The sequence below is a fragment of the Thamnophis sirtalis genome, unplaced genomic scaffold (assembly GCF_051295495.1).
Source record: "Thamnophis sirtalis isolate CommonGarterSnake01/CBP01778 unplaced genomic scaffold, rThaSir2_p1.2 scaffold_7, whole genome shotgun sequence".
NCBI lineage: Eukaryota > Metazoa > Chordata > Lepidosauria > Squamata > Natricidae > Thamnophis > Thamnophis sirtalis.
This window is the reverse complement of record NW_028261387.1, coordinates 24,562,699-24,575,615: the sequence shown is the minus strand read 5'-3', so window position 1 is coordinate 24,575,615 and position 12,917 is coordinate 24,562,699. Positions and strand designations below refer to the sequence as shown.

Here is a 12,917-nt window from a genome sequence, read left to right as displayed (position 1 = left end):
AAGGGAGAAAAGATATATTTTCCCCAAACCTAGTATACCCACTACTTTTTGTTACTAAGAGGGAGCAAATTGATCTTCTGTATCAGTTCTCCAATCCTAGGGCATAATTCCTTAGTGGAATTGGAGAATTGATGGCAAGGGAAGCATGATGCTCTAAGAAAGTGGGCAGTTGTATTTGGAGGTGCTGTTCCTTATGCATAAGCTTGCCACCAGCTGGTTGCAAAGATGGAATGTCTTTTTGGCTCTGCTTTTTCCATGCCAAGGGGGGACACGGTGGCTCAGTGGCTAAGACGCTGACCTTGTCGATCAGAAAGGTCAACAGTTCAGCGGTTTGAATCCTTAGTGCTGTGTAAGGGAGTAAGCTCCCGTTACTTGTCCCAACTTCTGCCAACCTAGCAGTTCGAAAGCATGTAAAAATGCAAGTAGAAAAATAGGAACCACTTTGGTAGGAAGCTAACAGCTTTTCATGCATCTTCGGCATTTAGTCATGCTGGCCACATGACCATGGAGAAGTCTTCAGATAGCACTGGCTTTTCGGCTTTGAAATGGAGATGAGCACCGCCCCCTAGAGGCAGGAACGACTAGCACATATGCGCGAGGGGAGCCTTTACCGTTACCTTTTCCCATGCCAAAAAGCCAATGGTTCTGAAAATCAGTAGCCTGCCATAACCATGGTCAACAGTAGCAAAGCAGGTGCTCATCCTAAAGTTTCCTCAGAGTTTACAACTGATTGACCCTTTAGCATAGCTTCTGCTGGCAGAAACTTTTTTTTAACATCACTTTTGAAGCAAAGGAAGAAAGGTGGAAGCTTTCTTTCAGAGTAGATCTGAAGAAGACATGTCTTCATGTCCTCAACAAAAGGCTTGTTGTAGAAGTATCTTCCCCCTCCTGCAAGCAGAACATTTGAGTTCTAACAATTACTTCAGGTAATCCTCCAGTTTAAAGAGACTTGCTAGGACAAAAGAAACATAGCTAGGTAAATACTTTGCACAGACTTCAGTGGACAATCAGATACTATTTTATCTATCCCTAACCTTGAATCTGGACCTTCATCAAAGTCATGAATGCTACATGTACTTATTTTTCATTATATTTTTTTATTTTATTATATATTTGTTATATTCCTTATTATAGTTTTCTGATTCTATTTTGTCTTCACATAAGACTGAGAAATACTGACAGCCCATAAGCACTGAGATGAGATGAAAGTAACCCTAAACTATCTAGTCATAATCCTAACCATTTGTTGCTAGATTACTCTGACTCTCGATAGGAGGTGCCAGTGCCCACAATTGAAGCAGAGACATTTAAATCTTCTGTTTATCTCCAGTTCATTAATCTCCTATGTGGACTTGTACAATAAGACATGAGAAGAATAAAACTATTCAAAGCAGTTTTCTGCTAAAGAAAATGGTAGATACCTTAAATTGGCTTGAAGTTATGCTTGGCTAATTCAGGTGACCAGTACAATTTGTAACAATTTATTCTGCATATCTGCAGTTAATCTTCCTTCAAATAATTTAATATGTCTCTTGATGAAAGTGTACTTTAGATATAGTTCATATTTTTTTTCCTAAAACAAATCTCTTTAATCAAAAAGTGCAGTAATGTAAAACTGCTTTCAAAGTACCAGTAAGTACAGAACAAAATGTTGCCCTGTGTTACTTGATTACATGAGTCTTCATGTTATAATTCTTGCATTGCAGGTTCTCCGAAATATGGTCCATTGTGCTGATTTAAGTAATCCTACAAAATCTCTTGAACTCTATCGGCAGTGGACAGATAGAATTATGGAGGAGTTTTTCCAGCAAGGGGACAAAGAACGGGAGAGGGGAATGGAAATCAGCCCAATGTGTGACAAGCACACAGCTTCTGTGGAGAAGTCTCAGGTATTTGACTTTTCTCTTTTTGATCTGTCAGGAATGCTCCAATTTAGGATTAATAATGTAGATCTGTTGCTGGTAAGTCTTAAAGAAAGACATCCTTTGAAAAATGTCGTGCTAAATTGCCCAGTAGATTCCTCTCTTTAGCGTACCTGATGGATTAATCTCACCTTTTCAAACGCCTTTCGCACTTTTATAAAAACATACCTGCAGCATTATACATAATCCCTCTTCCAAATTCCACTGAATGATAGAGAATAATACAGACATTTTCTAACATCAGCACAAGGAGATTTTGTCAATAGAAGGCGATCTGTTTGCCATTAATCCTACATTATGCTCCTGGAAAACTCTGAAAGGCTACCTGCAGGGCATTTCAATAATGGTGCTGCTTCACATAAACTGGACCAGTATCAGTGGTGGGTTCTTACCAGCCTGGACCGGTTCATCCAAACCAGTAATGGTTTGGCAGCCTGGGTCGCTGGAACCGGCAGCGACCGAGGCCTGCCATGCTCCCGAACTGGTTCTCATCTTGTTTTTTTGGTTATGCGCATGCGCAGAGCAATTTTAATTGTACTGCGCATGCGCACACAGTGCACAACAAGCATGCATGGCACACTCTAGTGCAGTGTTTCCCAACCTTGTCAACTTGAAGATGTCTGGACTTCAACTCCCAGAATTCCCCAGCCAGCATTCGCTGGCTGGGGAATTCTGGGAGTTGAAGTCCGGACATCTTCAAGTTGACAAGGTTGGGAAACACTGCTCTAGTGAATTGGAAGTAGTGCCTCCCGGGGCCCACCCCTGACCAATATGTGTTCTTAGCAAGGGCCAAGGTTATCCAAACATATGCCAGTTTCTGGCTTGGCACCATTGTTTCTTCTCTTGTAATATAGTCAGCAAGTAGCAGAGATTTCAAGAATGGAAAAAGTAGGTCCTCTTACTCCCACCACTTACGTGTTGCAAAGAAACAGGATGCAGGACCTTTCCTCCGTTAGCTGATAGGATGTGGATTTTCAATTCCCAATTTTTTCATTTTCCAAGGAAGTAATCAGTGTTAACTGTGAGCCCTTCAGAGCCATTTTCATGCTGTGGTTAAGGTTTCAGGGTTAGACTGCAGGGACTTCCTTTGTTTGAGCCACCGAGAGACCTTTCATCAGCCTCTAATGCTCCTTCTATCTATATACTACTAAAACTAGAGCCGAGGTGGCGCAGTGGTTAGAGTGCAGTACTGCAGCCACTTCAGCTGACTGTTAGCTGCAGTTCGGCGGTTCAAATCTCACCGGCTCAGGGTTGACTCAGCCTTCCATCCTTCCGAGGTGGGTGAAATGAGGACCCAGACTGTGGGAGCGATATGCTGACTCTGTAAACCGCTTAGAGAGGGCTGAAAGCCCTATGAAGTGGTATATAAGTCTAACTGCTATTGCTATTGCTATAACTCTCAGGTCTGTAACCTTTCCCTGGACAGAACATTCACGATACAGCAAAACTCTGTGAGCCAAGCTATCTCAAATGGACTAACGTATAAAATGCATCCAAAATCCAGGACTCACATGGAATTCAAATTTGACCAATTGTATAAAATATTTTATGACATTAAAATGATCATGAAGTATTTTATGACATAATGCAAAATGTTGCAAAACGTTCCCTGTGGGCTCAGTTCCTCAGGTTTGACTGCTGTACCATTCAGCCTGGGCTTCTTTCAAGACAGATGCATCTCTGAATAGCTTTAATTTTAAAGAGTTTTTCCAGTACATTAGAAGCTCTGCCATTGTTAAAGGCGTTGAGGAATCTGATAAGGAAATATCTCTGAAACAATGACCCAGTTTGTTTGTATGTTTGTTGGGGGTGGGGAGTTGGACCTGAGCTAATACTGTAAAAATTAACTCTCAACTTAGTTGTGGAGGTTTCCTTAAATGGATGTAAAGAGCCAACGTTCTCCATGTTGTGATAGCCAAAGTGATTTCACTAAAAAGTCTCCATTGGGTATAGGTTACAGGAACTTTCTGCCACTTTTTGGCTTAAAGTACCTTAGCAGTTACAATAGAATTGTACTGGCTTGTTCAACATCCTGTTGTGTCTGGAGGAGTCAAATGTGATTTCCAAACCAAACATCCTAGCCAGAGATGGATTCCTTTGAGAGCTATTTTCCTGTTCCGCTGAATTGCCACCCAGCGGTTTTTGGAATTAAGCAAGGAAATCCAGTCAGATAAGAAACTTTTCCATAGCTTTTATTGTTCATTCACTTTCCTCCATCCAGTTCATCCTGCTTGTCAACTAAGAATTTATGTTATTCCCAAGCTTTATTACATAATGGATAATACCAGGAACAGTCTTTATTTCCCCTTAATGCCATACATTTCTCCATTGAATGATATTGTATCCAAGCATGTTAACCATAAATAAATTCCACAAAGTAGCAAAATAACATGAAAGTTCTAAACAGATCCCAGAAAAAGTGAGCTTTTTAATGCTAGCCCTAAAAAAATCGCACCAATTCCAAAGTTTTAGTGAAGTAAAGATTTTCATCAAAATGTCAAAGCGTACCAGCACTTTTACCTACATTGTTTAAGTGATACTTGGAGGAGTCATATTTCTCCTTTAAAAAACAAATAGATGCCATCAGTTTAGTAAGACGGCAATTTTCATTGAAGGGCATTGATACAGTAACCACATCCAATAAGCGTTTCTTTTATAGTTACACCTCTTTGATCTATACATCATACCAAATAGTTTAAATGTTAATAGGTCCTTTCATAATACACTGTTTAAGGTGACGGGCTGTAACAGCTTTTTCCCTGAGTCCTGATATCTTAAAAAATAGTTACTAACCAGTTTTAATTTTGGAACAGAAACTTAAGAACTCCTCTGTGTTCTTTCTCCTCGGAGGAGGAAGGCATCCAAGATTCACTTCAGCTCAAGCAGGCAACAGATGCCATGATTTCCATTACGTCTGAATACCCTAATAATTAAAAATAGCTCCCACTGACAGTACCTTATAGTTCCTTCGTATGCAAATACTGCTATACAGATGTTTCTTATATAATTGCCATAAATTATATAGCAACAGCGTGACATGATTTAAAAAAATAAAACAAACTTACTGAGCAGATACTTGCTGCTAAAGTAGTGGCAGCTTTTTATTTATGAATTTTGTTAAAAGTGTTTTTTTAGGGCGAAGCTAATTATTTGGGCTTTGTCTAACCCGATTATAGGATAGAAAAAGCCTTGCTCTTGGCCTACGCTGAGATTTAGATGAGTGGGAAAATCACTGTTAGTTCCACTGGACATTTGATTCTAATGTTAGACTACCATTTTAAGATTGAAGATTGCCAACCCAGAGCTGCATTTGTAGGGGGACTCTACTCTCAAGTACTCTGGGTACTGATCGGGAAAGAATCGTGGCAATAGGAGTCAGTCAGGAATGCTTTCATTTAGCTTTGCTAATGCAATACCTGCATCCTTCCCTGAAGAAAACAAATCTGAGCCACTCATGCCTCTGTCACTCCAGATTGGACCATTTCAATGTGCTCTATAATTGCTCTTGAAGAGTACCCAGAAGTCACAGTTATCTGCACTCTTAGACTGCACTCTGCAAGTGCGTAGATTGCCAGTTTACTTCCAAGTCCAATTCAAGGTGCTGGTTTTGACCTTTAAAGCCATTCATGGCCTGGGGCCAGGCTGTCCGAGAGACCACCCCAGCCCACCCCATTAGATCTTTCAGAAAAGGTGTCCTGCAGATGTTATCAGCTATGGATCTTCATTTGGTGGGTCCTAGGAGATGCATCTTCCCTGCCTTGGTGCCAGCTTTATGGAACATTTCTCATCCTGGAATTTGATTATCTTCATCGTTTTTGATATTCCAGAAGACCCTCAAGACTTAGTTATCTCATCAGGCTTGAGGCTCCCAACAAAACCAGGACCATGCTTAGATAGCTCCATTGCTAGGCTATTCTTATCCTTTCTTTACCCAGGGTTTGTATTTCTATTTTTATAATATTTACTTTTATCGATGAGTAGCTACATAAATTTGAGTAATAAATACAATAAATAAATCTGGCCATAATAATCCATGCCCAATAAATTTCCCCAAATGCACAGAAAGCAATCTTCTTCTTTAATATCAGCATTCTGGTTTTGGCAATTCCCCTCTAAAAAGGTTAGATCGCTCATTCTTTTCATATATGGTAAAAGCAGAGCTTATACAATCCCATCTGGTTTTTAATGGTTTTTAGTATTCACTCTGTTTTATCCTTTAAAAAAATGGAGAGGTTTATTAGATCAATCGCAGCACGAATGAATACTAATATAATTTCTAGTTGCTTTAAATGTAAAGCTGAGAGAAAATGCATAAATATTGAGTGTAAATAACATTTCATTACAAATTGATTGTCTTTGCATTGCAGGTGGGATTCATTGATTATATTGTTCATCCACTGTGGGAGACTTGGGCAGACCTAGTACAGCCCGATGCTCAAGATATTTTGGATACCCTGGAAGACAACCGTAATTGGTATCAAAGTATGATCCCTCAGAGCCCTTCCCCTCCCCTTGAAGAACGCAACCAAGACTGTCAGGGCCTGATGGAGAAGTTCCAGTTTGACCTTACTCTTGAAGAGGAAGACTCTGATGGGACCGAGAAGGAGAGTGACAGTATCCATTATTACAGCAGCACCAAGACACTTTGTGTCATTGACCCAGGAAAAAGGGATTCCCAGCAGGACACTAATATAGAGATTGTGACAAAAGATGCATCGCCGATTGATACTTAACACACTGTATTCGTCATGGTGGTTTTATTCATGCACGTGCAGCTTGTCTCATGTGCTATAGCCTGAAAGTCTGGCTCTTAGGCCAGCACCTGTTATTGGCTAGAAGACTTTCCAATTACTCGAGATTGGAGTCAGGGTTAAAGAGTGTGTAATGACTGCTCAGGAATTAACAGGTGATATCTACTGCAGCTTCAGTTTTATCAGCCAAAAACAAAATGAACCTGGCGATAGGGAGGCAGTGTGAGCTGTTACTGAACAAGCCCACTGGGGAATGACACACAATCATAATATTTTCTATTCCTAATAGATTCTGACATCCGGTTTGGTCCAACAGCTCAAAATACGGTTTCGTGATTTTGCATTTAAAAGTTGTGCACCTGTCTCAGACCCGTGTGCCTTTTTTATAAATACTTCCACATCTTTTCGAGACGCCTAGTAAATACACAACAAAACTTGTTTGATACCAATATATATTTTATATTATTATTAATCCTGTTTAATGAAGAAAGTCTTCCTCTCTACGGGCAATACTTGTGTTTTACCGCAGTTTAATTGTTTTGACTCACTAAATAAAGCAGGGTGCCCTCCTCCTTGCATTGCCACATCACTGGTCACTTTATTAGTCCCACAAAATCTAGGTTTCTCCTGTGTTACTTGCCACACATGAACAAATGGCTTTCCACGCTACTGTTTTTGACTTTTGTTGTACACAGGATAAAGTAGCTTTGCATTCTCATTAGACAATGCAGTACATATAAAAACCAACGTGTTGTAATATGATGGACAATCTCCCCTTAAAAAAAAATTAATACAAAGCTCAGTGGAATTTTTGTGTTTGGTCCTACTGTGGTTTCCCCCACCCCCCACCCCATTCTTCATGTTCGCAAGACTGAGTCTCTTTTTCTCCTCCTCAACTTGCCTTGAGCTATTACACGTCCAGTACTGTTTATAACAGTGTATTTATTATGTATTGTATATAATGTAATGTTTTGTAAGTATTAATTTATATGAATTAACATTGCCAGTCAGTGGTGATGTTATTTGTGTAGAAGACTCTGAATGAGAGTTGCCTTTCTTGTAATTTTTTTGTACTGCGTAAAATGGAAAGAACCTGAGCACAGTGAAAGAGACATATGGAACCCAGCAAGGGCATTCAGACATTGGCTCCATTGGATTTCATTTTCATTTGCATTCTGGAAATCGGGGTTTGGTAACTGGTGAGGATTTAGGATGGTTTGTTTAGCAGAATTGAAACTACTGAAAGGTTGAAAAGGACGCACCCCAGTAAATGCCACAAAACCTTCTGTCATTTTCCAATTTTTTAAATCAGCCAATGTGAGTTTCTATGACAAAATGTGAACTGATACTATAATTGTGCTGTGAAACCTCTTCCAACAAAGCTTGTGAGGCATGTATACGGTGCCGATTTGTAAAGCTATTTTTCAAGCTTTCGGTCCAACTTGTGACTAACTAGTTGATGAAAATAGCACAACTGTGCATGATACATGGGTTTATATGTCTGTTGAACACTGCATTGTTCCAGGTGGTTATTTTATTGTTTGAAAGTTTCACACAATGTATGTTGTTATAGTATTATATATTGTGTTGAGATGCATTCTGAAGAGATTTTTATATGAAGTGAATAAATGAAAGCATGATTTAGTCTGGATTTTCCTGGATGATCTTTTCAGGTAAACAGAGACACACGTCCAACTTCCTTCAGTCTACCTTAGTTTTTATATGCTTATTCAAATATAACATAAATACATTTACTTGAAACTAAATTACCTATGTTCTTATAATAATGATATTAAAATAGTAATAAATAGATTTAAAATGAAAAATAAAACTGACATTTTAAAAATAATTTTCTATATTTTTGGAAGAAAGTCTTAATGTAACGAGACATAATCTGAATTAAATCGATGGTAGGTCTTATCTTTAACGGTTCCACCACAAAACCGCGGACGACAAAATCGCGGTCGACGAAATCGCGTATGTGACATCATCACAGCGCGACGAAAAAGATCGAAAAATGTAAAAATAAAGCGAAAACCTTACCCTAACCCCCCCAAACCTAACCCTAAACCTAACCCTTAACCTAACCCTAAACCTAACCCTTAACCTAACGAAAAACCTAACGCTAACCCTTAACCTAACGCTAAACGTAACGCTAACGCTCTAAACCTAACCCTTAACCTAACCCTAACCCTAACCCTTAACGCTAACGCTCTAAACCTAACCCTTAACCTAACCCTAACCCTAACCCTTAACCGCTTACCTTTATGTGAATCGGCTTGCTGTAATTTAATTTTTATTTCAATTTTTCGATCTTTTTCGTCGCGCTGTGATGACGTCACATACGCGATTTCGTCGACCGCGCTTTTGTGGAACGCGGTTTTGACGGGTCACGATCTTTAACACTCCATGAACCTGTTTTATTAGTTTTATTTGCAAGAGCTCCTGATTTAAAATAATTAAAATCAGTTACAAAAAGCAAGTGTTTCATTTGCCTCAGTTTCAAAGTATATGTTGTCAGTTATTAGAAAATAAATTGCTTCAAATATTTTTCTAGATTTTTTTAAAATTCCACCTTTATGTTTATAAATGATTCAAGGTAATAAATATACCTAATACATTTTCCTCCTAACTTCTGCACAAGAACCTGTGAGGTGAGTTGGGCTGAAAGGGAGCAACTGGCCCAAAGTCGATCCAGTATGTATTTTATACATACATACATACATACATACATACATACATACCAGTGGTGAAATGCAACTTTTTTTATTACCAGTCCTGTGGGTGTGGCTTGGTGGGTTTGGTGTGTCTTAGTGGGCGTGTCTTGGGCATGGCAGGGGAAGGATACTGCAAAATCTCTATTCTCACCCCACTCGGGGGCCAGCCAGAGGGTGGCATTTGCCAGTTCTCCGAAGTACTCAAAATTTTCACTACCGGTTCTCCAGAACTTGTCAGAACCTGAATTTGGGCCAGTCATGCTTCTCTCTCTCTCTCTCTCTCTCTCTCTCTCTCTCTCTCTCTCTCTCTCTCTCTGTCTATCTCTGTCTATCTCTGTCTCCCTCCCTCCCTCCCTCTCTCTGTCTCTCTCTGTCTCTCTCTCTCTGTCTCTCTCTGTCTCTGTCTCTCTTTCTCTGTCTCTCTCTCTGTCTCTCTCTGTCTCTCTGTCTCTCTCTGTCTCTGTCTCTCTCTGTCTCTCTGTCTCTCTCTGTCTCTGTCTCTCTCTCTCTCTCTCTGTCTCTCTCTGTAATGTAAAGAACTATATTAGCTATATAGCTTGTGAACAAGGTCTAGGAAGGTTATTAATTGTAATTTTGGGAAATCTGAAGTCTTCTACAGCTCCTATTACTGGCCTTTGTAGAAGCAGAAACTTTCTTAATTTATATAACAGTGTCATGTGTATACTTCAGCTATAGGGATAGAGATGTGTAAGCCTGTAAGTCCATGTTTGCAAGGTAGTAAACAGTAGAAGACAAATACACAATTCTTGCAGATAAACTGGCAAACCTATTTCACTTTTTAAATATATTTGGTAGCTTTAGGTCATCTATTTCATTGATAAGAGTTCTGGGCTGGAAAGCTGCAAATAATATAAAATGCCATAGCACAATTAAAGTCACTTCCTTACCCCAAATTGGTTGTTTTTACAGGTCTCAGGACACAGAATACATCCAGACTACTATGAGCCAAACATTTCCCTCTCTGGCTGAGGAATAAGCCAAGGCCAAGAATATAATTCTACCAGTACTTCAGCCAAGGTTATCCCTGGTTCTGCCACAATGAAAATCCTCTTGGCTTCATTCCACACAAAAGAAACTAAAATAAATTACCAGCACCTTCCACATTTGTCATGTTTAGCCAATGTTCTTGTCTGCATTTGTCCAGTCATTTGCAAAATTTAAAACAATAATATTAAATATGCACAGTTGTTGCAGGAAAATGCCTCGACTGCAAAGCCTCCCTTCTTCTGCATATTAACATACCTAGTAAGCAGTCAGGGTGAAACAAATGCATGTTGGTACCTTTGAAAGCAGATGCTTTCCCCATTACTAGAACCAGAGCTGCACAGAATGATGGGTTTTGGAGACAGCTATTAATATCCATCAGTAATCAAGTGACAGTAGTGTTCCAATATCATAAGGACAGTGGTGGGATTCAGCCAGTTTGCACCTATTCGAGAGAACCAGTTGTTAACTTTTGAAGCAGTTTGGAGAACTGGTTGTTGGAAAAAATCTCATTTTGTTTTTTTCCACTTTATAGGGCTAATTCTTTAAGGAAGGCAGGAAGGAAAATTCTGGTGTTGTTTCTAGCTTAATCTTCATTGCCCTGCTTACAGAAACTGCCTCTCTGGTTAACCATTATTACATTGTAACAGCTAAGGCAAAGTGTCCATCGACGTGAGTGATGTTGAGTAGGCCATGCCCATCCAGTCACATGACCACCAAGCCACGCCTACTGAGCTGGTCATTGGGACAGAGAATTGGTTGTTAAATTATTTAAATCTCACCACTGTTTAAGGAGCTACCACAAAGAATAGGAGGGTCAATCTATTCTCCAAAATACCTGAAGGCAGGACAAGAAGCAATGGATGGAAGTTAAACAAGGAGAGAATTAACCTCCCAAGTCTGTTATTCTGAGTGTATGGCAAGCAGAGCCAATAGGTAAAGGTTGCTCTGAGCTAAAGAACCAGGAAGTGGTGTGAGGACAGAGTTCCTATCAATGAGAAAATATCCACAGGCTCTGCAATGATGCAGCTTTGTAAGGGAAAAAGCCAACTTTGTTGTGGTTTTCAATAAAACAACATTGAGCTTGAAAGAATTCAATCCGTCTCCCAGACAAATCTGTGTCATAAAACAGAAGTCTATAGTTACGGTACTTCTGGCTTGCTATAGAGTTTAGAGGCATAGTATCTTCAAAAATCCAGCAAAACAAGCAAATCGTAGCCTCTCCAGAAATGGAGTAAAGTCCCACTCATTTTGCAGCATCTTTTTGACTACTGTGGTCTCACCCCTTCTCCATAACCAATGTTTGCACAACACTAAATCAACACAAACTGCAATGGCAGCATTCATAGGTAAAGGTTTCCCTCATACATATGTGCTAGATATTCCCACCTCTAGGGGGTGGTGCTCATCTCCGTTTCAAAGCCGAAGAGCTAGCACTGTCTGAAGATGTCTCTGTGGTAATGTGGCCAGCATGACTAAAGGCTGAAGGCTCATGGAATGCTGTTACCTTCCCACCAAAGGTGGTTCTTATTTTTTTACTTGCATTTTTAAATGCTTTCGAACTGCTAGGTTGGCAGAAGCTGGGACAAGTAACGGGAGCTCACTCCGTTACGGGGCACTGGGGATTTGAACCGATGAACTGCTGACCTTTCTGATTGACAAGCTCAGCGTCTTAGCCACTGAGCCACCATGTCCCTTTTTGGCAGCATTCATTCAACATGCTAAACCAAAACCAAACCCCATTATGCTTAATGTAAAAAGGTAAATTTATACAACATGGCAAGCAGGCATGTGTTTACTTTTGCAGGAGACATTAAGTGTGATCCTTACCAGAAAAAACAGTGCCTACTACTGCGTGTGTAGTCATGGATAATAAGCTATCATGGCTATATTCACACAGGAGGTCAAAACCAAATTAGATTGTCATTATCCTGTGGGGCGAGGAATGTTGTGTTGTATAAGAATGATAACTTTGAATTAGTGTTTAGTTTGGATAAAATGTGAAAAGACCATACTTTGAGCAAGACTAACCTTGTAAATACAAAATTAATGTGAATTCACGTAATTAAATGAACATGTACATAGGGTGTAATTTCACTCATTTAGTAGTAAGTCAGTCTTCCTGAAAATATACCGTTGTAACAGAGTAAATTCACTTATCTTTGTTCTATCATCCTACCAGGCTAGCAAAAAATGTTTTATAAGGTTACTTTAAAATTTTCACTGAGATGGAAGGAAATGATATCTATTTCATGGAGGTTAATTAAAGGCATTATACCAATTGCATAAAAATAGGAAGAACCATTCAGGTTTCTTTTGCAATTTCTGTTTCCTCCATGATCAGAACAGCTATTATACTAATAGTTATTCCTTAACAGCAAAGTAAATCATGACTACCATTTTTTACATGTATATTTTCATATTTTCAATATTGGCAAGGTCAAAAAACAGGCACAACAGGGACCCTAACAATTCTCTTTTTTGCTATAGAGCTGTCAAACTCATGGCCCACAGGCCAAAGG

At 39.5% G+C, this 12,917-nt stretch overlaps 1 protein-coding gene across 8 annotated transcripts in view; it reads left to right on the top strand.

Annotated features, from left to right (window-relative positions):
• PDE4B (phosphodiesterase 4B) overlaps window positions 1–8,323 on the top strand; it is a 262,922-nt gene extending 254,599 nt beyond the window's left edge. For all 8 annotated transcript variants that reach the window (XM_014052785.2, XM_014052784.2, XM_087719528.1 and 5 more), the window contains 2 exons: window positions 1,707–1,889; window positions 6,290–8,323. In XM_014052785.2, coding sequence (XP_013908260.2) covers window positions 1,707–1,889; window positions 6,290–6,655 — 549 coding nt within the window. In that variant the 3' untranslated portion in view covers window positions 6,656–8,323. The remainder of the gene's footprint in view (window positions 1–1,706; window positions 1,890–6,289) is intronic.
• Window positions 8,324–12,917: the final 4,594 nt, after the last annotated feature.